The sequence below is a fragment of the Bufo bufo genome, chromosome 3 (genome assembly GCF_905171765.1).
Source record: "Bufo bufo chromosome 3, aBufBuf1.1, whole genome shotgun sequence".
NCBI lineage: Eukaryota > Metazoa > Chordata > Amphibia > Anura > Bufonidae > Bufo > Bufo bufo.
This window is the reverse complement of record NC_053391.1, coordinates 583,054,764-583,077,212: the sequence shown is the minus strand read 5'-3', so window position 1 is coordinate 583,077,212 and position 22,449 is coordinate 583,054,764. Positions and strand designations below refer to the sequence as shown.

The window sequence follows — 22,449 nt, the reverse complement described above, 5'->3', positions numbered from 1 at the left end:
TGATGCCCAAATAACAACATGAATCGTTTCCTTGAGTCTGGATGCCTTTATATCATATACAAAAAAAAAAGAAAAGAATAAATTAACCCCTTGGCTGAGAAAGCAGTAGAAGTGTCACACACAGTCTCTGAGGCGACGCTCGGCTGGTGCTGGTTGTAGTGAAGGGGTTTACTGCATTGGCAGGCACGGCCAGGGATACCAGTCATCACCCCTCACTGCAGGAAGATGGGGCAGCATCTGCTGTGAAGAGGATCTGTGCCAGGCGCTCGCTGTAGACTGGACTAGGCCTTGGATGTGCCAGCCTGTGCCGCTGACAACTGCTGGAGTTTTATGCTCATCATTTCTATCACGGCTGTAGGAGTAAGCACAAGGGGGTTAAAATCTGCACTGCACATGAGAAAATTCACTACCTGATCTTCAAAGGTTTTATAGGGAGTGACCGCTATGTGGAGCTCGGCACAGACCAAGAACTTCCTAAAAATATAAGGTTGGGTCTATCACAGGGGTGTCAAACTCAATTTTGCCAATAGGAGCATCATCCGCAGCCTTATGGTCGTCTTCAAAGGGCCGTTAGTAATTCTGCGACTGTATAAATGTTGTAGCTACATTTATAGCCCGTTGAAGGCAACCATAAGGCTGATGTTAAGATATTCTTTAATGCAGAGGGCCTACTGCCACCAGTTGCATTTACCTTCTTCACGCAGGAACAAAAAGAAAATGGAGCATTGCAATGATCTGTGCTCGCCAATCCCATCCTGCCCGCTCAGCCACCATGTCAATGCAGTGCGCCCCGGCTGCTCTGCTACCACTGCCTAGCATGGAGGTGGAGCCGTGGCACGCTGCATCGACGTGATCACTGAGCGTCCGAGACAGGATTGGCGAGTGTACATATACATGGGAGTAGTGACTACACTGCCACAGCGCACTGCTCATAGGGGTCGCGCTGCTGCTGCGCTACTCAGATATTATGGGCCTTATTTCTCAGCAGCCACCCACATCACTGGCGGGCCACAAAAAACAAGGTCGCAGGCCAGATTTGGCCCAAGGGTCTTGTGTTTGACACATGTGGTCTATGAGATGTACAACCAGCCCAAGTCGCTAGTTCCCTTGTGAATCTTAAAACAACATTTATTTTGTGTGCAAACCATGTTGCTCTAGGGAGTACCCCTACTTTTTACATTTCTTATTGAGTAAATGCTACAGATAGAGAGCATCAGCATTTGGAACCTATTTCCTCCAAAGCCAAGTAAATCTAAAGTGGCTACTCACCACTCCATTCCCAGCCCCATGCCTGTAAACTTCTGGACTGGGCCACGTGCACCGATGTGGCCAATCACTAGCCTCAGTGGTGATGTGTCCCCAAGCAGTACAAAGCTGCAGGATCAAGATCCACTTGGGGACATGTCACCGCTGAGGCCAGTGATTTGCCACAGCAGCGCACGTGACCCCATCCAGATGTGTACAAGGCAAGGACTGTCTGTAGCCAGGCCAAACCCTCAGCACTGGAAAGGAGCAGCGGGAAGCAGGTCAATAACTTCTTTATTTTAGGATTAATGCTCTACTCACCAAAATAAAAATTTACATAAAAGCGGTTATGCCGGGAAAATTATTACTTGTGCAGTGAATGTCAAATAAAATATTGGTTGGCGTTTCTATGTACATAACATTTTCCTCTCTGGTAACGCCTTCTGCTGTTTCTTCTGTTGCTGAAATTCTGGTCCACCTTCTTCTGCATGTACTAACATGCTCAGTGTCTTCTCTGCTCATTCCCTCCTCTCAGTGCGGTCTCATAGTAAGGCCCCCGTCACACGAACGTGTGCTTCCAGTTGCCGTATTGCGGATCCGCAATACAGGGACACCGTTCCGTGTGCATTCCGCATCACAGATGCGGACCGATTCACTTCAATGGGTCAGCAAATCCGGAGAATGTGGAGTGGTGCGGAACAGAAGCATGGAGCGGAACCCTACGGAGTGCTTCCGTGGGGTTTTGTCCCGTACTTCCATTCTGCAAAAAGATAGAACATGTCCAATCTTTTTGCGGAACGGCTGGATCGCGGACCCATTAAAGTGAATGGGTCCACGATTCGCTACGGCTGACCTACGGTGGGTGTTCGTGCAATTTGCGGGCGGCAGCACGGCCACGGGGCGCACACGTTCGTGTGCAGGAGGCCTAAGGCAGCAGACTCCTGTCATTCATATGCCCCCACCTCTAAATTCATAGAACTGTACCGTTATATCTCAAGCTACATGGTTTTGGGGCATTGCATCGCAAAGTACTATTTATTAGTAGAATCCCTGGGTCGGTGTATGTCTGCTATGCAGGGAGACAGGAGAGCTGACTGCAATGTACTTCTGGGAGATGGAGATGCTTCACTGGCATATGGGACGAGCTGCTGCCCACCCACAGAAAGGGAAGAGACAAGAGCTGAGCAACCAGAGGTGAATTAGAAAGAGAAAAGTTACTCCAGACATATCTGCTTTTCTCTTAAATCCTGAGATAACCTGTCTCAGGCTAGGGTTCCAGCTTAAAAGGATTTTCTGAGACTTTACTACTGATTACCTATCCTCTGGATAGGTCCTCAGTATCTGATCGGTGGGGTCTGACCCCAGTCTCAGAAAAACCCTTTAAGATTTCTAATGCAGTTTTTGAAGCCAAAGCCAGGCCTTTCCTGTATATGTGCACTCAGTTTAGGATCCACTCCTGGCTTGGCTTCAAAAACCACATGAAGAAACCCGAAGGCGCTCTCCTTAGTGGCCGTCTTTATTGCGTCATATAGATGCCATGCTGTAGCGGGAGGAGCGGTATCTACAGAATACTTCCACACTTCATAACCTGGTGCAATATAAAGCTCGGCATCACCTTGCTTCATAGCATGCTTTTCCTGCAGAGCCGGCTGAATCTTCTCAATTTGCTTCGTAAGGAAATCAATCTTTCTCTTGAAGAAATCTTTGGCATCACCCGCAGCCTAGACAGAGATTCAGATCGTGCAGAAGATTAAATATAGTAGTAATATTCCATTCACTGACATAGAAAAGTCCAGCATGGCAGGTAGGTAGCCAAAGGCACCCAAATCTGCATCCACAGAGGGTGAATAACGAAAAACTCTTACCTTATCTACATAATATCCAGTGCCCACATCTATGAGCACATTGGATACGTCGCAGAGTGTACCCGGCACATACATCTGCAGGAAGGCCTGGTTAAGAAACGCATAGCAACCGACCAGGAGATGGAACTTACAGTTTTAGCTCTAAAATGCCATACATTACCACGAAGAGGGGATATTTTGGTGGGAGCACCCACAGTGAGACATGTCAATGATTTTAAAGAGTGTTTTCTTTATAATTTTTTTTGCCTGTATGAGTTGGCAGCTTCATAAAGTACATTAGTGTATAACAAGAGATAACCACTTACGAAATGCAACCCTGGGGGGGTCAATCAGATGATCGCCCCAGGCCCTGTCCCCGGAAACCCCAGCAAATAGCTGACTTTGCCAAAAGAAACCGTTCCCAGGAAATGAACGACCATCCCAGGACAGCTGAAATCCATCAGAGCCCTGGCTCTAAGAGGATGGGGGCTGAGCAGGGCTCCCCCAGCGCCCGTATACCCCAATATGGCACATGTAAGAGAGGTCGTCTCGTATAGCTGCAGGGATGCCTTACATTTATGGTGCAGGGCACAAAGGGGTTAATGATCCCTGTTCAGACTGTCTCAAATGGTTAGGATTTCCATACGAAGTAAAGTAGAGAATCTCACATTCCCCATGTGATATCAACCGCCAGTGAAAAGGATACAGAACTCGTCAGAGGGACAAGAATTAGTTTCCCTGTAAAAAAATAAATAAAAAAAAAATTAAAAATTAAAAAAAAGGAAGGACAATGTTATTGAATATAAAGGGACACAGGCCACCAAGGAAAGGCTGCACAGCGTACGGTCACTTACCTTCATTGCTCTTATGTAACACGCTCAGACACTCCTTCGCCTCTACATACTTGGTTTGCACGACTTTCAGCTGAGCGATGGAGGAGGACAGGAACTCCACTTCCTAGCAGTAAAAACAAGAGGAATTAGGGGAACTGCAGCATTTAAAGGGTTATTCAGCCCAGCCGTCAGTATTAGATCAGTGGGCAATACTACCATTCACCTGGATCAAAACTGCAATACCATGTGCTACCACTGCTAAAAGGATGGCGCTCTGAGTACAATGAGGGTCCAGAGTGATGAAGGGGAGCAAGCGAGCACTGCAGCCCCTTCAAACACCTCGGCCGTTGACACTAAGGGCTCACGCACACGAACGTGCGCCGGCCGTGCCCGTATTGTGCGCCGCAAACAAGGGGTCCACAATACAAGGCCTCCGGCCGTGTGCTCGCTGTATCACGGATACGGACCCGTTCACCTGTAAGGGTCCGCAATCCGGAAGTAGCGGAGTGCTTCCGCGGTTTTCGGTCCGTGCCTCCGCACCGCAAAACAATGAAACGTGTTCCATTTTCTTTCAGTGCGGACGGATCATAGACCCATTCAAGTTGAATGGGTCTGGGTCCGTTTGCGGCAGCCGCATGGATGATGCCCGTGCATTGGGGACCACGTTCGTGTACATGAGCCCTAAGCAGTAGGTGCTGAGTAAAGGTAGAGAGGGGGAGGGGGGGGTGCTGGTATCACACTAAACACAGCTTTTGTCCGTTTTTTTGGAGTAGCAAAGATGTTGCAGCCAGATGTTATATGTTGGCCCATGGAAAATGCCTTTTTTTTTTGTTTTGTTTCCTGGAGTCCTTATCAAATCTCAGCATGCTCTGGGTGTCACACTTTTACAGACATTTTAATACTGATTTCTGTGCAAAAAAAAAAAAAAAATGCAAGCAAAATGTGAAAACAAAACAAAAAAAAAAAGCTAAAAAAACCCCCAAAGAAAACAGTGTGAAAGCACACACCAAGGACGGTTTCGGATGAGAGGGTTCAGTGTGTGGGAGACGTATTTCCCGGACTGAACACTGCTCCTCTAAAGTGAACTCACAGCATTATAATTAGGGATGAGCCAATCGACTTCAGATGAAACATCCGAAGTCGATTCGCATAAAACTTCGAGGATCTCCGTACAGTATTAGAATGTATTGGCTCCGATGAAGTCTCGTGAGACTTCGTGCAATAACTTCATAAATTAATCTGTAATGTAAAAAACCATTTCCAAGTGGTACCTCGGAACCAAACCCGAGCTCGGGAAATGGTTTTTTACAGCACAAATAAATTTATGAAGTTATTGCACAAAGTCTCACGAGACTTCATCGGAGCCAATACATTCTAATACTGTACGGAGCGGACGTTTCATCCGAAGTCGATGCGCTCATCCCTAATCGTAATGATTTCCGATGCTGTGGGTTCCCATCTCACTCTACTGAACTGTAGTTACCGCATTACGCGACTACAATTCAGCAGACTCAGGAAGGAAACCATTATGATGCTGCGAGAAGAATTTAGAGGAGCAGTGTTCAGTCCGGGACTAATACGCTTATCTGAGGCTGGCCTACGGCCTCCATCACAGGAGTGATACGGATTGGTTCAGGGTGCGTTCAGTGAAACTCGCTCCATTTTGAAAGCAAGTTCAGTTTTGTCTACAATTGCGTTTAGTTTTTTTTTTGCGCGGGTGCAATCAGTTTTGATGCGTTTTTCATGTGAGTGAAAAAGACTGAAGGTTTACAAACGACATCTCCTAGCAACCTTCAGTGAAAAACGCATCGCACCGGGACAGCGTCCGGATTACATGGTTTTCACTGAAGCCCCATTCACTTCTATGGGGCCAGGGCTGCGTGAAAACGACAGAATATAGAACATGCTGCGATTCTCACGCAACGCAGAACTGATGCGTGAAAAACAACGCTCATGTACACAGACCCATTGAAATGAATGGGTCAGGATTCAGTGCGGGTGCTGTGCGTTCACTTCATACATCGCACCCGAAAGGGGTCTAAAAGTATGGAGCTTCAGCTCTGCGAGGACGTGACAGCGTATGGACCTCAGAGGAGGGGCCCCAGCATCTTCACTCTGGACAATGATGGCCCTTAGGCCTCTTTCACACGAGCGTGACTGATTAGGTCCGGATGCGTTCAGGGAAACTCGCACCATTTTGCAAGCAAGTTCAGTCAGTTTGGTCTGCGATTGCGTTCAGTAGTTCAGTCTTTTTCTGCGCAAGTGCAATGCGTGATAAAAAAAACCCTGAAGGTTTACAAACAACATCTCCCAGAAACCATCAGTAAACCGTACTGTATCCGCACTTGCTTCCGGATGCAATGCGTTTTTCACTCGAGCCCCATTCACTTCTATGGGGCCAGGGCTGCGTGACGTGAACGCATAGCACCCGCACTGAATCCGGACCCATTCATTTCAATAGGTCTATACGCGGCATGTTCTATATTCTACGTTTTTCACGCAGCTCTGGCCCCATAGAAGTGAATGGGGCGTCAGTGAAAAACGCATTGCATCCGGAAGCAAGTGCGGGTGCAGTACGGTTTTCACTGATGGTTGTTCGGAGATGTTGCTTGTAAACCTTCCGGGTTTTTTTATCACACGCTTGAAAAACGCATCAAAACGCATTGCACCCGCGCAGAAAAAAACTGAACAACTGAACGCAATCGCAGACAAAACTGACTGAACTTGCTTGCAAAATGGTGCGAGTTTCTCTGAACGGGGCCTTAGACTGTAATGCAGCACAATGACAGGTGAAGGGGCCACACACCCTCCGCGGATCGGTGCAGTGCGGAGCCCTCATCAGTCATATTCAACCGATCTGCTACCTGTAGCCCTCCTGCTGTTGTAGAACTACAACTCCCAGCATGCTGGTGTATATGCTGAGCAGCTCCTCCTACACTGAAGTCCCCAGGAGCAGCCGGTGGTGGAGGGACTACAAGTCTCAGCCGGGGCCCCCTACAGACAGGCAGCTGACAGCACACTACCGGCCACGTGCGGCAGTGAGGAGCCGCTCGGGCGCCGTTCTTACCTGATCCAGCTGACTTTTCAATCCCTCGAGCTGCTGCAGAGACAGATCCGTAATGTTCACAGTCTGCGCCATCTTGGAGGAGGAGGAAGAGCTCCTCCTTGTGGCGTTCCCGTTACGGCAGTTAGCGCGACTCTCGCGTGATTTCCTGCCATGAGGACCGCTCTGGTGTCCCGGGCCGTCTCTTTGGTAACGCTTTCGCGTGGGGTCGAAATGCGCAGGCGCAAGCTTGTGAGCTTTCGACTGAAGAGTTTATAAAAGGCTATTCTCAAAACGCATTTACGGTCCTGACCCTAATTTAAAGGGGTTGTCTACTTTTTTTCGTTAATGCAAAGTGCCTAGGTCCTGAAAGAATAAGAACACTCATGCTTACAGCCAATCACTAGCCTCATTGGTCTCAGGCCATACAGTGATTGACAGCAGCACTGGATCAGAGCAGGCTGGACAGATGAATGTAAGTCCGGTTATTATCAGGGATCAGGCAGTTTACAAAAAAATAACATGGACAACTCTTTAGCCCTCAGTAACCCTGCGGGGGAAAAGATCCCTTTCCAGTGGCCAAGTGAAAGTGTTACCCCAGAGAGCGCCCGGTGATCAGGGTTATTCCCATCTCATACATTAATGGATATTGCTTTGCAAATGTTTGAGAAGGCAGCGGCGCTCCAGCAGCCCCGCGGCCTTCTCACTGTTTACCGCTGGCCCAGTGACGTCATGACTAGTATCAACTGGCCTGGGCGGGGCTAAGCTCCATTCAAGTGAAGAGTTTAGCCCCGCCCAGGCCAGTGATACTAGTGGTGACGTCACTGGGCCAGCAGTAAACAGTGAGAAGAACACGGGGCTGCTGGAGTGCCGCTGCCTTCTCAAACAGCTGATCGGCGGGGGTCCCGGGTGTCAGACCTTGGTTCTCCTGACGAAGCCTACGTGGCGAAACACGTGTCGAGGTTGAGGCATTTGGGGACCAATTGTCACCGCGAGCAGCAGCAATATGGGTATGTAATATGGAGACATTGTTGATGTCTAGACTGGCGGCATTACCTAGTGTTAAGTAGTTACCAAGATTACAGGCTTTGTCCATTAGTCATACAACAAGATAACGCCGCAGTCTGACATTCAACTTGCTTTCTAGATTGAGGAGGGTGAAGGGAGTTTTTGGATAATTATGTTAGGGGTCTGATATGATATTTTGCCATTATTGTTATCCATTACAAGCTTGATGGTCACCTGACTCTTCATTATTTTGTGGACCGCGGCTGCATCAAGGTGTGATTTTCCTCCGATGTGATTCTTCGCATTGTTGAGCCCATTTTTTTAGAGGCTCGTTTTTCTGTATCCCATCCCTTTTGACTACAAGTGATATTTATTGTGTGATGTAATTTAATAAAATTATAATTTTTTTTTATAAACAATATCCTCATTTTTTGGTGTTTGCCTTATGTTGTTCTTTTTTGAGGATTGATGTGTTGCTATTATGGGGCGTTGTAGGTCTAATAGTTATCAGGGCCGAGGCAGTTTGCAAAAAAATAACATGGACAACCCTTTAGCCCTCAGTAACCCTGCGGGGGAATAGATCTCTTTCCAGTGGCCAAGTGAAAGCGTTACCCCAGAGAGCGCCTGGTGTTCAGGGTTATTCCCATCTCATACATTGATGGATATTGCTTTGCAAATGTTTGAGAAGGCAGCGGCGCTCCAGCAGCCCCGCGGCCTTCTCACTGTTTACCGCTGGCCCAGTGACGTCATGACTAGTATCAACTGGCCTGGGCGGGGCTAAGCTCCATTCAAGTGAAGAGCTTAGCCCCGCCCAGGCCAGTGATACTAGTGGTGACGTCACTGGGCCAGCAGTAAACAGTGAGAAGAACGCGGGGCTGTTGGAGTGCCGCTGCCTTCTCAAACAGCTGATCGGTGGGGGTCCCAAGTGTCAGACCCCCGCCGATCTGATGCTGATGATCTATCCAGAGGATAGATCATCAGTTAAAAACAAACTGCAGAACCCCTTTAAACGTGGCTGACATCCTTGCAGATGATAATGATCTATCATCAATTGGCTAAAACAATCATTTGTTGTTAAATTCCACCCGACGTTCCTTTTGGTTAACATCATCAGTTTTGATCAACTTTAGACTACTGTGTATGGCCACCTTTATCCCATATGCTGTGGACAGAGGAGATTATCCTAAAGGGGTTTTCAAACCAGCAGCTGGATCTGAATACTTTTGTAATTGCATGCAATTAAAAACTTAGCATAGCCACTGAGTTACTCAATGAAATGTATCTGTACAGCACCATCAGCTTTTTGTTTTTTACCCCTTATTTCTTTGTCCTGCTCACTGAGATGGCCGCACATGCTCAGTTTCATTCTTCATCTTCCTCCTGAGCTGTGATAGGGAGAACATGGACACGCCCCCTTAGCTGCAGCAGAAAAGACACTCCCCTGAGCTGCCAGCTTGATATAAATCTAGCAGAGCAATGAATGGGGAGATCTCTGGACCCATGTGTGGTTCTAGCTTTGTTAGAAAGAGCTTGTCATATACAAGATGTACGATTTTAATTTTTTACATTAGTCATGGGATAATCCCTTTAATATATATTGGCTTTAGGAGGGTTTTCCAGGAATTGATGGCCCTAAGCCTGCTTCACCTACAGACAGATTGATACTTTCCTGTTCCCTGCTGCTCTGGCTCCTGTTTGTCCATCTTCTGGTCCGGGTATTGACATGGTCTCCTGTGTCACTGCAGCCGATGAAAGGCTTCAGCAGGGATTTGTCGCTTGGGGACAACAGCTGAATGACAGTGGAACAGATATGGCCCCCATCTAATACTGATGGCCTATGTTGAGGATAGATCTTAAATAAACTGAAACCCCCTTTAACTTCACAATGTAATATTACAGGTAGGTATAGTGAGTAGTTTACTGTACACTTAGATATATCACTAGTCTTATAGGTACGCATACTGCATCTTGCATGTGTACCCAACTGTGCAGCATCCATAATAAATAAAACCAGTCCCACATACTTGCAGATATGCCCAGGGCAGGCCCCTGGTCGGCCTGTGACAACTGCCTCAAGAAAACACAGCCAACATACCTCCGAGAAAACAGCAGCAGACCTCAGGATCAGGGCTTAGACACAAGTAACTGGAGGTGGACGTGAAGTCTAATACTTAGCACCCATTTGTATTGAGATCATGTTGTGTTTATTTAGCCCTGTTAATGGAGCCCCAAGCAGCAATAGCCTAAAAACCAATTCACTCTGAATACGGGCATGTTGGTTAATTAGAAAGACTATACTAGAGCCTGGCAATAGGTTAGTAATATTAAAGGGGTTGTCCCATCTTGGAGCATATCATTTGGATATGCCCCCAATTTCTGATAAATACAGGTCCCATCTCTGGGATCCGCAGCAATTCTTAGAACAGACTCCTCACCGCACAGGGACCGCTGCCCTCCATTTATCTCTATGGGAGTGCCAAAAGTAGCCAAGCAGTGTGCTCAGCTATTTTCAGAAGTCCCATTGAATTATATGGGTAGTGCACTGCACAATCTTTTTTCAGCAATTATGTTCACATGGCGAACAACTGCCGCATTTATAGTTACCAGCCGGCAACCTCTCCTGCAACCAATTAGTCTTTTTTTCTCCCAAAAATCTGCTTCTCACAATCCTATCTTTTATTGTGTGACGTCTATACGTGACTAACGGTTTATCATCCACTATGCCTCTCAGGCTCCCATCTTTTTTCAGGATATCCCAGTGCTTAAGTATTGCTGTGCGTATAGAATTAGCCATTGGGCTAAATTTAAATGAAAATGCACATCTTTTTTGTTGTTATTTTTATTTTCCTGTTGCCCATTCCTACCATTCCCTCTTTTTCCTGCTAATAACTCATCTTGGGACATTTTCTCAACCTCTTTTATGATGTTCTCATCCAATAAATGTTCAGGATAGCCTCTCTGCAATAACCATTCTTTCAAATGCAGTGCTTGTTTTATATATCCTTCATCTTTGCTATTTATGCGCCTCAACCTAACAAATTGCCCATAAGGCACAGATTTTTTGACGGGATATGGATGGAAACGGTCGTGGTGTAGCAGAGAGTTGGTCGCCGTGGGCTTGCGATAGCCCTCCGTAACCAACTCTCCGCCACAAACACATCCAGAAATTACAAACGTGGCCCCCCGAAATTCATCGCCATACAATTCTCTTCATTGAGGTGCTGTACAAATTCCCTACACATGTTCTCTGTCCCGGACCAAACTATAAAAACATTGTCCACAAACCGTAGGAACAATTTAATGTACTGTAGGGAAGGATTACTGGTATTGAAAATACACTTGTCTTCCAATCTAGCGAGGCACATCTAATACTGATGGCCTATGTTGAGAATAGATCTTAAATATATTCAAACCAGAAAACCCCTTTAACTACACAATGTAATATTACAGGTAGGTATAGTGAGTAGTTTACTGTACACTTAGAGATATCACTAGTCTTAGGCCCCTTTCACACGGGTGAGAATTCTGTGCGGGTACAATGCGTGACATGAACGCATTGCACCCGCACTGAATCCGGACCCATTCATTTCTATGGTGCTGTGCACATGAGCAGTGATTTACAACGATCACTTGTGCGTTGCGTGAAAATCGCAGCATGCTCTATTTTGTGTGTTTTTCACGCAACGCAGGCCCCATAGAAGTGAATGGGGCTGCGTGAAAATTGCAAGCATCCGCAAGCAAGTGCGGATGCGGTGCAATTTTCACGCACGCACGGTTGCTAGGAGACGATCGGGATGGAGACCCGATCATTATTATTTTCCCTTATAACATGGTTATAAGGGAAAATAATAGCATTCTGAATACAGAATGCATAGTACAATAGGGCTGGAGGGGTTTAAAATATTTTTTTACTCGCCTTAATCCACTTGTTTGCGCAGCCGGCATCTCTTCTGTCTTCATCTGTGAGGAAAAGGACCTTTGATGACGTCACTGCGATCATCACATGGTCTGTCACATGATCCATCACCATGGTAAAAGATCATGTGATGAGCGCAATGACGTCATCAAAGGTCCTATTCCTCAAAGAAGACAGAAGAGATGCCAGGCTGCTCGAACAAGTGGATTAAGGGGAGTTAAATTATTTTTTTTAACCCCTCCAGCCCTATTGTACTATGCATTCTGTATTCAGAATGCTATTATTTTCCCTTATAACCATGTTATAAGGGGAAATACTACAATCTACTCTACAACTGACCCAAACCTGAACTTCTGTGAAGAAGTTCGGGTCTGGGTACCACATTCAGTTTTTTATCAAGCGCGTGCAAAACGCATTTCACACGCGCGATAAAAACTGAACAACGGAACGGAATCGCAATCAAAACTGACTGCAATTGGGTACCTACTCGCGCGGGTTTGACGCAACGCATCCGGACACGCTCGTGTTAAAGAGGCCTTATAGGTACGCATACTGCATCTTGCATGTGTACCCAACTGTGCAGCATCTACAATAGATAAAACCAGTCCCACATACTTCCAGATATGCCCAGGGCAGGCCCCTGGTCGGCCTGTGACAACTGCCTCAAGAAAACACAGCCAACATACCTCCGAGAAAACAGCAGCAGACCTCAGGATCAGGGCTTAGACACAAGTAACTGGAGGTGGACGTGAAGTCTAATACTTAGCACCCATTTGTATTGAGATCATGTGGGGGATTCAATCAGCACAACCCTATATGCAGGTGCACATCACTATGGCGAAATACATATACAAAGAAAAAGACACAAATACAATAGCACTCTGCAACCAGCACTCCGCCCTGCCTCTATGCTGGGTGAGGCATTGGTGTACATTTTGGCCAAAGCGTAATAAGCCACTCACCACGTCAAGGTCGCCTCTATGGAGTGGTCCCTAACACTAGTTCCTACCTGTTTGTGGGCCATGATAGCCACACAAAGTCCAGGGAATGCAGGTGCAGCATGCACGCCAAGCACACTCTGCTTTTAACCCCGTCCGGTGCCATTACAGCTTTCATCGGATCCAGGGATGCAAGTACCATGCTGAGCCCACTATATACTTCTCTTGGAGCCAAATGGCTACTGGTAGGTGCTATATAAGCAGACTCAGTTTTATACTGACTTTAAAACCAGCCTCCAGGACAGACTAACTGGTCAGGTGTGCATGACTGCATGGAGATCGCCACACCTCCAATACATACTACAAAGAAAAAATGTGGGGGATACAGTCAGCACAACTCTATATGCAGGTGCACATCGCTATGGCAAAATACATATACAAAGAAAAAGACACAAATGCAATAGCACTCTGCAACCAGCACTCCGCCCTGCCTCCATGCTGGATGAGGCATTGGTGTACATTTTGGCCAAAGCGTAATAAGCCACTCACCTGTATTGAGATCATGTTGTGTTTATTTAGCCCTGTTAATTGAGCCCCAAGCAGCAATAGCCTAAAAACCAATTCACTCTGAATACGGGCATGTTGGTTAATTAGAAAGACTAGACTAGAGCCTGGCAATAGGTATGCAATATGTTAGTAATATTAAAGGGGTTGTCCCATCTTGGACATGTGGGAGCATATCATTTGGATATGCCCCCAATTGCTGATAGATACAGGTCCCATCTCTGGGATTTGCAGCGATTCTTAGAACAGACTCCTCACCGCACAGGGACCGCTGCCCTCCATTTATCTCTATGGGAGTGCCAAAAGTAGCCAAGCGGTGTGCTCAGCTATTTTCAGAAGTCCCATTGAATAAAATGGGTAGTGCACTGCAAAAGTGCAGAGACCGCTCCATTCACTTCTATGGGGCTTGCGGAAATAGCCAAGCCAGCGCTCAGCTATTTTTGGCACTCCCATAGAAATGAATGGAGGGGGGCTGCGCATGCGTGGTGCGTCCTGCATTACTTTAGGGCTCTGTTCTAAGGATAAGTGTGGATCCCTTTGATGGCAACTAGTTCACACTTGTTTCCTTTGGATGGGATCCATTCTCAGTTTTTGGAAATAAAATTAAAACATATGTAAAGCAATGCAAACCATATTGCGGTTCTCTAGTACGGTGTAGGTCCATTGTGCACCAGAGGCAATCTCATCACAAGCAGGAAATGCGGGGTCTGCTCCCATGTTAGCAGGAATGATAAGTTATCTACTGCAGTATTAACCTGCATCTGGTTGATTATTTAGGACTAATTAAAATAGAAAATGGCGTCACACGTGTGATCCAGCGCAGAGACCGCATTGAAGCCACAGGAAGATAATAGACCACCGAGGAAGGCCTTGACAGGCCGGAACGTCCGGTCACAATCTAATACCAATAATTAATTGCGCTTCAGAGATATTACTGGATCATGAATTCTATGTGATGAGATTTGAATAAAATGCCTTAAATTGCAAATGAAGAGCCGTGTGGCGCAATTTTCTATTTTACTTGCTACGACTGACAAGTCCTTGCTGGCACTGGCAACTACGGTGTGCGGTGCTCTACCTTTAAGATAATTTAAGACTAAACTCAGAGCCCAGGAAACTCAAACTAAAGACCAAGCGTAAGGAAGACAGAAGACGTTGTCTTTATTATGCAAGTTTATATATTTCCCTGAACACATTTGCACATTAGAAACATTTTCTTAAACTTTCATCTCTAAAATGTAGTCAGGTATAAATATATACTTCAATATATAAAACAGCCCGTGAGCCTGTGCAGAAATAGTGTACTCATAAATATCAGAACGTAATCTGTTTCCAGTAAAGAAAAAGGAGACACACACCCCCCCCCCCTTCCGATGCTCTGATCCAGAGGGACTGGTCCCCTGCATGTAAGCTTCCCAATGGGGTCAGGTGTGCTCAGTGGTGACATTTCCCCAAGCGGCATTGACCCAGCAGTAAGGCCAGTGACGGCTGCAGTGGCGCACGTGACCCTGTTTGATAGTTTATATGCTGAGCCAGACCCTTGGCGCTAAAATATTAGCCAGCAGGTAAGAACGGTGTTGCATATAATGACACAAAGGATGTTCTTTGACTCCTCCTCCCTACAAACAGTTTAAAGGGGTTTTCTGGGATTTTGATACCGATGACCGATCCTCAGGATAGGTTATCGGTATCAAAATGCCAGAAAAACCCTTTAAAAACATAGGAAATTTAATTTTACTACACATTAAAATAGCATTTACATTGTTTACATATCGGCCGCCTACACGCTGTCAGTATCTGGTCAGTATTTTACTTGGTCAGTATTTGTAAGCCAAAACCAGGAGTGGAAAGTACAGGTAAGTGTAATGGAAATGTAAGTTCTCCTTCTCGTTTTGGCTTGCAAATACGGATAAAAAAAATACTGACCAAACACTGACCGCGTGAAAGAGGCCTTTTTCAGCACTATAAATAGGTTTCTATACAATACATTTAATGTGACTGGGACTATGTCATTGCAGGGCCACAGGTAAACCATAAGCTACAGGAGCTGCACCAATGATGTACTTCAGCTTGGGAGCCTGGCGAGACTCAGATAAGTATTTCAGAAGTGATGCGCCGGGTCCTGCCTTCAACCATCCTTGCAGGAAAGCCACCGTGTACCGGTCAATTTCTCGGTCTGTGACGTCCCACAAGTTCCCGACCACTAGGGGGCTGCATTAAAAAATAAATGTATGAAAACACATTACTTACTAGGGACTTCCGATGGGCAAGTCCTAAAACTTAAAGGGGTTCTGCAGTTTGTTTTAACTGATGATCTATCCTCTGGATAGATAATCAGCATCTGACCGGCAGGGTCCGACACCCGGGACGACCCCTGCCGATCAGCTGTTTGAGAAGGCAGCAGCGCTGCGGCCTTCTCACTGTTTACTGCAGGCCCAGTGACGTCACGACTAGTATCAATGGCCTGGACGGGGCTAAGCTTCATTCAAGTAAACAGAGCTTAGCCCCGCCCAGGCCAGTGATACTAGTCATGACGTCACTGGGCCTGCGGTAAACCGTGAGAAGGCCAATCAGATTCTGAGTCAGATCCAGAGGATAGATCATCAGTAAAAAAACAAACTGCAGAACCCATTTAAGCTAGGTTATACTCTTCCTTCTTTCTTTCCAATAATGCAATCCAAAAATGTGGGAAAATATAATTCTTTTATGGATATCCCAGATAGTAGTTAGGTCTCTGGATGAGGGGCTTTCAGTACCCCTGTTTGCACTTCGGAGTGCATAAGCCGAGTCTGTGCCTCTACCCTTAACCATGTCCCATTCTCAAGCAATGGTCTTCGAGAACTTGTCACCCATCATGACTTGTCTGTAGTAATTAGCAACAACTTACATTCCCCTTGCAAAAATAAATTTTAGGGCATTTTTTTTTTTCTCGCCCATATTCCTTGGGGGACACAGGAAACCATGGGTATAGCTCTGCTCCCTAGGAGGCGTGACACTAAGCGAAAGCTGTAAGCCCCTCCTCCATCAGCTATACCCTTCAGCCTGGAGAAGAGACTGCCAGTTTTTGCTTAGTGTCCAAGGAGGCAAGACACCCCCTGCTTATGCAGGGTTGTTATCCTATGATTTTTATTTTTTACGTATTTCCTAGTGACCCCTCCCGAGCTAGGCACTCTCAGAAGCGTATTAGAGTAGAGCGAGCCTCCTCCTCGGATGCCTCCCTCTCCCCGCCACGCGTGCGCACCCAGACGAGCCTCTCCTCTCCAAAGGATTCGCTCTCTGAAGGTGAATTGGCGGCTTCAGATTTGGAAATGGACTCGGCCCTGCCGTCCAAGCTAGCCTCAGCGATGGGTCAACTCATCTCTGATATACGTGACACCTTTAAGGTGCAGGATGACCCCCCTAGCTCGGACGCAGCTAGCGTCTCCTTTATCAGACCCAGGCAGGCCTCAAAAGTCTTTCCAATCCACTCTGATTTCTCCTCCGTGGTGTCTAAGGCTTGGGCTCGCCCGGACGCCCGTTTTGTCAACCCAAAGAAGCTGGACATTTGCTATCCTTTTCCAGCCGATGTCGTGGCCACCTGGTCTTCCCCACCCAAGGTAGACCCCCCTGTGGCCCGGCTGTCAAAGAACACGGCCATCCCTGTTCCCGACGGGTCCTCTCTTCAGTCAGCGGAGGACCGTCGCATGGAGACCCTGTCCAAGGGCATTTTTGCTGCCTCCGGTTCTGCCCTCAGACCGGTTTTTGCCTCTGCTTGGGCAGGGAAAGCAATCTCTGCTTGGGGTACGCAGCTGGAACAGGAGTTGGACTCGGACATCCCCATCCAGGACCTACGTTCCTTGGCCCAGCTTATTATTCGGGCCGGGAATTTTGTCTGTGAGGCCTCCCTTGATGCGGGAGCCCTTATTGCGCGCTCCTCCGCCCTGGCAGTTGCCGTCAGGAGGGAGCTCTGGCTGAAGGTCTGGAAAGCGGACGCTGCCTCCAAACGTTCCTTTTCGGGGTCCGCTTAGACGAACTTATTTCAGAGGCCACGGGTGGTAAAAGCACCCATCTTCCTCAACCCCAAGCCAGGGGCGCCCCCCGCGGACGCCCTGGTGCGTCTCGTTTTCGGTCCTCCCGCAGGGCCTCTGGGGCTCCCACCACAGCTGCCGCTTCGGCTCCTCCCCAGGACAAGCGTAGGAAGCCGTTTTTTCGGGCGCAGCCCTCCTGGCGCAAGCCGCAGGCTGCCCGCACACCCGCGGCAAAACAGTCCTCTGCCTGAAGGCGCGCCCCCACCCACCCGGGTGGGGGGCCGGCTCCTCCTTTTCAAGGACGTCTGGATGGCTCACGTCTCCGACGCCTGGGCCCTCGAAATTGTGTCCTCCGGATACAAAATCGAATTTGCATCCTTCCCTCCGGATCGGTTCTTTCGCTCCCGCCCCACGCGAGACCCGAAAGACGCGGCCGCGTTCTCCGCGGCCGTTCAAGCTTTACTGGACAGGGGGGTGATTACCCCCGTTCCTCTAGAGGAAAGATTCCAAGGGTTCTACTCGAACCTCTTTGTAGTTCCCAAGAAGGGAGGTTCGGTGCGGCCCATTTTGGACCTCAAAAAGCTCAACCGTTTTCTCCTCCTTCGACGGTTTCGGATGGAGTCCCTCCGCTCCGCGGTGGCTTCCCTGGAGCAGGGAGATTTCATGTCTTCCATCGATATACAGGATGCCTACCTCCATGTTCCGGTAGCCCAGTGTCACCATCGCTTCCTTCGATTCGCCGTGGGGGACCTCCACTTCCAATTTGTCGCCCTTCCCTTTGGACTGGCAACAGCCCCCCGGGTGTTCACCAAGGTCCTGGCCCCGGTTTTAGCCTTACTCCGTTCCAGGGGTGTTTTTCTGCTACCGTACTTGGACGATATCCTCATCAAGGCTCCGTCCCTTTCTCAAGCGGTTGCCAGCGTGGATCTCACTCTAGAGACTCTGGCGAGGTTTGGTTGGGTCATCAACTTCCCCAAGTCCTCCCTTCCCCCCTCCAGACAACTCGTCTTCCTGGGAATGCTTTTAGACACGGGAGCGGCGGAGGTACGTCTTCCCTCGGAAAAACGTCTGATCCTCCGTGGGGCGGTTCGGGGTCTCCTTCTCCATCGTCGACCGTCCTTCCGCTTCTGCATGCGGGTATTGGGGCAGATGGTTGCCTGCTTCGAGGCGATCCCATTTGCGCAGTTTCACTCCCGCCCTCTCCAACGGGCGATCCTCTCCTCCTGGGACAAATCGCCGAAGTCTCTGGATCATCCCTTCCATCTGTCGCCTCCGGTGCGGTCATCTCTCCGCTGGTGGTTACAGTCCCCTCTTCTGGGCAGGTCCTTTCTGCCACTCAACTGGTTGGTGGTTACAACCGATGCCAGTCTCTCGGGCTGGGGAGGCGTGTTTCCTCCCCGATCCGTCCAGGGCATTTGGTCTCCATCGGAGTCCAAACTCTCGATCAATGTCCTGGAACTGAGAGCGGCCCTTCTGTCTCTACGACACTGGACTCATCTGCTGAAGGGTCATCCAGTTCGTGTACAATCAGACAACGCCACGGCCGTGGCGTACATAAACCACCAGGGGGGCACTCGCAGCGCTGCAGCGATGCGGGAGGTCACCAGCATTCTCCGTTGGGCGGAAGCCCACGTCCCGGCCCTATCTGCAATTTTTATTCCAGGGGTGGACAATTGGGCGGCGGACTTCCTCAGTCGCACCACCGTCGACCCCGGCGAGTGGTCTCTTCACCCGGAGGTATTCGAGGCCATTTGCCTTCGTTGGGGCATTCCGGACGTGGACCTCATGGCCTCAAAATTCAATCACAAGGTCCCCGCCTATCTGTCCAGGGCCAGGGATCCGGGAGCTTGCGGAGCCGACGCCCTCGTTCTTCCTTGGCGAGGCTTCGCGCGCCCATACATATTCCCTCCCATCCCTCTCCTGCCCAAGGTCCTTCGGAAGATCGCGGCGGAAGGCGTCTCGGTGATTCTGGTCGCTCCGGACTGGCCCCGCCGGTCTTGGTATGCCGACCTCATGCTGCTCCTGGCAGACGCGCCCTGGCCACTGCCCGCCAGGGAAGATCTTCTCTCTCAGGGACCGATCTTCCACCCGCGTTTAGGGTCCCTACGTTTGACGGCGTGGTTGTTGAGACCACCGTCCTGACACGTAGGGGTTTTTCTGCGGATGTCGTCCGCACCATGATCCGCGCCCGTAAGCCGTCCTCTTCTAGGATCTATTATAGGACCTGGAGGACTTTTTTGGGGTTCTGTGCCGATCTGGGGATTCCTCCGCTCCGCTTTTCTCTCCCCACCGTTTTGTCCTTCCTGCAGAGCGGACTGGCCCAAGGTCTAGGCCTTAGTTCTTTGAAGGGTCAGGTATCTGCGCTGTCCATTTTGTTTCAGCGCCCACTGGCCCCCCTTGGTCCTGTCAAGACCTTCCTTCAGGGCGTGGCTCACGCGGTTCCCCCGTATCGCCCTCCGGCACCGCCCTGGGACCTGAACCTGGTTCTCTCAGCGCTCCAGGCTTCTCCTTTCGAGCCTCTGCGGACGGTTTCCTTGCGACTTCTGTCCTGCAAGGTTATTTTCCTTGTAGCCATCACCTCTCTTCGGAGGGTGTCCGAATTGGCTGCACTCTCCTGTCTGGAACCTTTCCTAGTGTTCCACCAGGACAAGGTGGTTCTTCGTCCGGTCCCTTCCTTCCTTCCTAAGGTGGTCTCCGCCTTTCATCTGAACGAGGACATCGTTCTCCCCTCTTTGTGTCCTTCCCCTTCCCATCCGCGGGAGAGGAAGCTTCATCGCCTGGACGTTGTCAGGGCGCTCAAGATTTACCTGGAAGTAACCAGCTCTTTCAGGCATACTGACTCGCTCTTTGTGGTCCCGGAAGGGTCGCGCAGAGGGATGGCGGCATCCAAAGTTGCTATCGCTCGTTTTGTCAAGATGGCTGTTACTGAGGCTTATCTCGCCAAGGGCAGGGTTCCTCCCCTTGGTGTTACCGCTCACTCCACTAGAGCGGTCGGGGCTTCCTGGGCTCAGAGAAATCGGGCTTCTTCGGAGCAGATTTGCAAGGCGGCCACTTGGTCCTCCTTGCACACCTTCACCAAGTTCTACAGGGTGCATACTCATGCGTCGGCTGACGCTGCTTTAGGCCGTCTGGTGTTGCAGGCGGCAGTTGATTGATGCCTCTGGCGTTGGTTGAGTTTGTTCTGGTCCCTCCCTTCTGGGACTGCTCTGGAACGTCCCATGGTTTCCTGTGTCCCCCAAGGAATATGGGCGAGAAAAGGAGACTTTTGTATTACTTACCAGTAAAGTCTCTTTCTCGCTCTTCCTTGGGGGACACAGCACCCGCCCTTCATTGGGTTACAGTTGTGGTTCCGGCTTGGTTGCCCCCGTTGGGGCTCGACAGTTCTTTTTCCGGTTGGTGGTTATCTTTCACTACTTGGACACGCAACTGGCAGTCTCTTCTCCAGGCTGAAGGGTATAGCTGATGGAGGAGGGGCTTACAGCTTTCGCTTAGTGTCACGCCTCCTAGGGAGCAGAGCTATACCCATGGTTTCCTGTGTCCCCCAAGGAAGAGCGAGAAAGAGACTTTACTGGTAAGTAATACAAAAGTCTCCTTTTTATATAAATCTATGTTGTTCTATTAATTCTACCATAAATTCTTTTTTGCAGACTGTTGGCAATTCATTCAATAATAGAAGGATTAATAGAAGAATTGCACAACAGAGTTATAGGAAAAGATGCTGCAGAATTGTTATTATATGGGGAATTCAAATAGTTTTCTAAATCAGACTTGTCAGGAGAGGTAACCGCTCCCTTTTAAGATGAAGGGGCCAAGGGACCAATTTTTTTTCTTCCAGATTTCTATGCAGCATTTTACTGAAGCCTGCAGTTTCGAAATAATCTCCTGATAAAGGGGTATTAGGCCCCTCATCTTATGTTATCACTAGCAAATTCATAACATTATGCAGTGGGAATCCAACCCCTCGACCCCAGTTATCCAAGTTAATGGGGCCTTATTGTAGCTACTTACACAGTGGCTAAGGCTTAAAGGGGTATTCCAGGTTTTTGCGATTGACAGCCTATCCTAGGAATATTCTACTCCCCTATCCCCCCCACTGTGTAGTGTATGGAGCAGGTTACTGCAGTGCGGCTTCCAATTAAGTCAATGGGAGAAGTGCTGCAATAACCAGTGCCGTCCACTACACACTGGATGGAGCCGTGTAGAGACGGAGCTATTCTGAAACAGCTGTTCAGAGGGGGTATGGGGAGTTGGTGCCCCGCCAATCAGATATAGATGACCTATCCCCTGAGGATAGGCCATCAGTAACAAAGACCTGGAATACCCATTTAACTAATGCAATAGCCCCTTGATTCGAAGCATTGGTGGTGGTGGTGGTGGTGGTGGGGGGGGGGGGGGGATGTCAAACAACTACCCACAGACTTTACTTATTCAGAAACTGATAGACAGTAGACTTACCACCCGGCCATTAAGTATTTCAAGACTATCCCAGCTCCTTCCAGGTTTCCTCGAACTGCCAAGGCAGCACTGCTACATCCAAACAGTAGCACTACTGCATTACAGTCTAGTCGCTGCAGAGTCGGAGCATCCAGGAAGTGTGCGCCTGCGCCATGCCCCACGTAACTGTGTAGAGGACACGTTGTAGTCATACAGTTAGTAGCCAGTGGTATCATAACTTATACAGACGATGCTAAAACCTCATATACTTACATATACAGGTCCTGTTTCGTCAGGGCAGACTGGACCTCATCAGATTTTGGAGCAGATCTAATCACTCCTTTCCATCCTGATTCACTGCAAAACAATTCAGAGGGTTAAAAAAGGACAAACCATCATTCATATAAAAATAGAATGCTCTTATATTCTAATACTAGCAATAAAGCCCATAGAGTGAAAAAAAATATACAGCGGGCTCTAGAAAACTCTGCCCTCTCTTATACCCCCACCCTGTCCTCTATGCGCCATCACTGTCCCATGTGTCACCACTCTGCTACCTATATGCCTATTGTGCAAAAAATACAGCGGGGTCTAGAAGGCTCTGCCCTCTATTATGA

At 48.6% G+C, this 22,449-nt stretch overlaps 2 protein-coding genes across 2 annotated transcripts in view; both read right to left on the bottom strand.

Moving 5' to 3' along the window:
* Positions 1-26: 26 nt before the first annotated feature.
* On the bottom strand, positions 27-7,092 carry PFDN5 (prefoldin subunit 5). Its single transcript, XM_040425800.1, has 6 exons — positions 6,990-7,092; positions 3,944-4,046; positions 3,796-3,827; positions 3,111-3,185; positions 2,861-2,966; positions 27-352 (listed from the first exon to the last, which is right to left on the bottom strand). Exons 1-6 carry the CDS (start codon positions 7,059-7,061, stop codon positions 282-284), a joined length of 459 nt encoding a protein of 152 aa, XP_040281734.1. The 5' UTR covers positions 7,062-7,092; the 3' UTR covers positions 27-281.
* A 7,489-nt stretch (positions 7,093-14,581) lies between these two features.
* Positions 14,582-22,449, bottom strand: part of ESPL1 (extra spindle pole bodies like 1, separase) — a 106,140-nt gene continuing 98,272 nt past the window's right edge. Inside the window, exons 29-31 of the mRNA XM_040425799.1 lie at positions 22,106-22,189; positions 21,854-22,018; positions 14,582-15,602 (exon numbers count right to left, since the gene is read on the bottom strand). Of these exons, the coding sequence (XP_040281733.1) occupies positions 15,401-15,602; positions 21,854-22,018; positions 22,106-22,189 (451 nt within the window). The 3' untranslated portion in view covers positions 14,582-15,400. The remainder of the gene's footprint in view (positions 15,603-21,853; positions 22,019-22,105; positions 22,190-22,449) is intronic.

Excerpts from the sequence above, each read along its gene's own strand:
- PFDN5 (XM_040425800.1), bottom strand. The coding sequence starts at position 7,061 with ATGGCGCAGACTGTGAACATTACGGATCTGTCTCTGCAGCAGCTCGAG. Across the intron at positions 3,828-3,943 it reads GTTACATAAGAGCAATGAAG|GGAAACTAATTCTTGTCCCT; the intron begins GTAAGTGACCGT and ends ATTTTTTTACAG. Across the intron at positions 2,967-3,110 it reads CTGGATATTATGTAGATAAG|GCTGCGGGTGATGCCAAAGA; the intron begins GTAAGAGTTTTT and ends ATCTCTGTCTAG.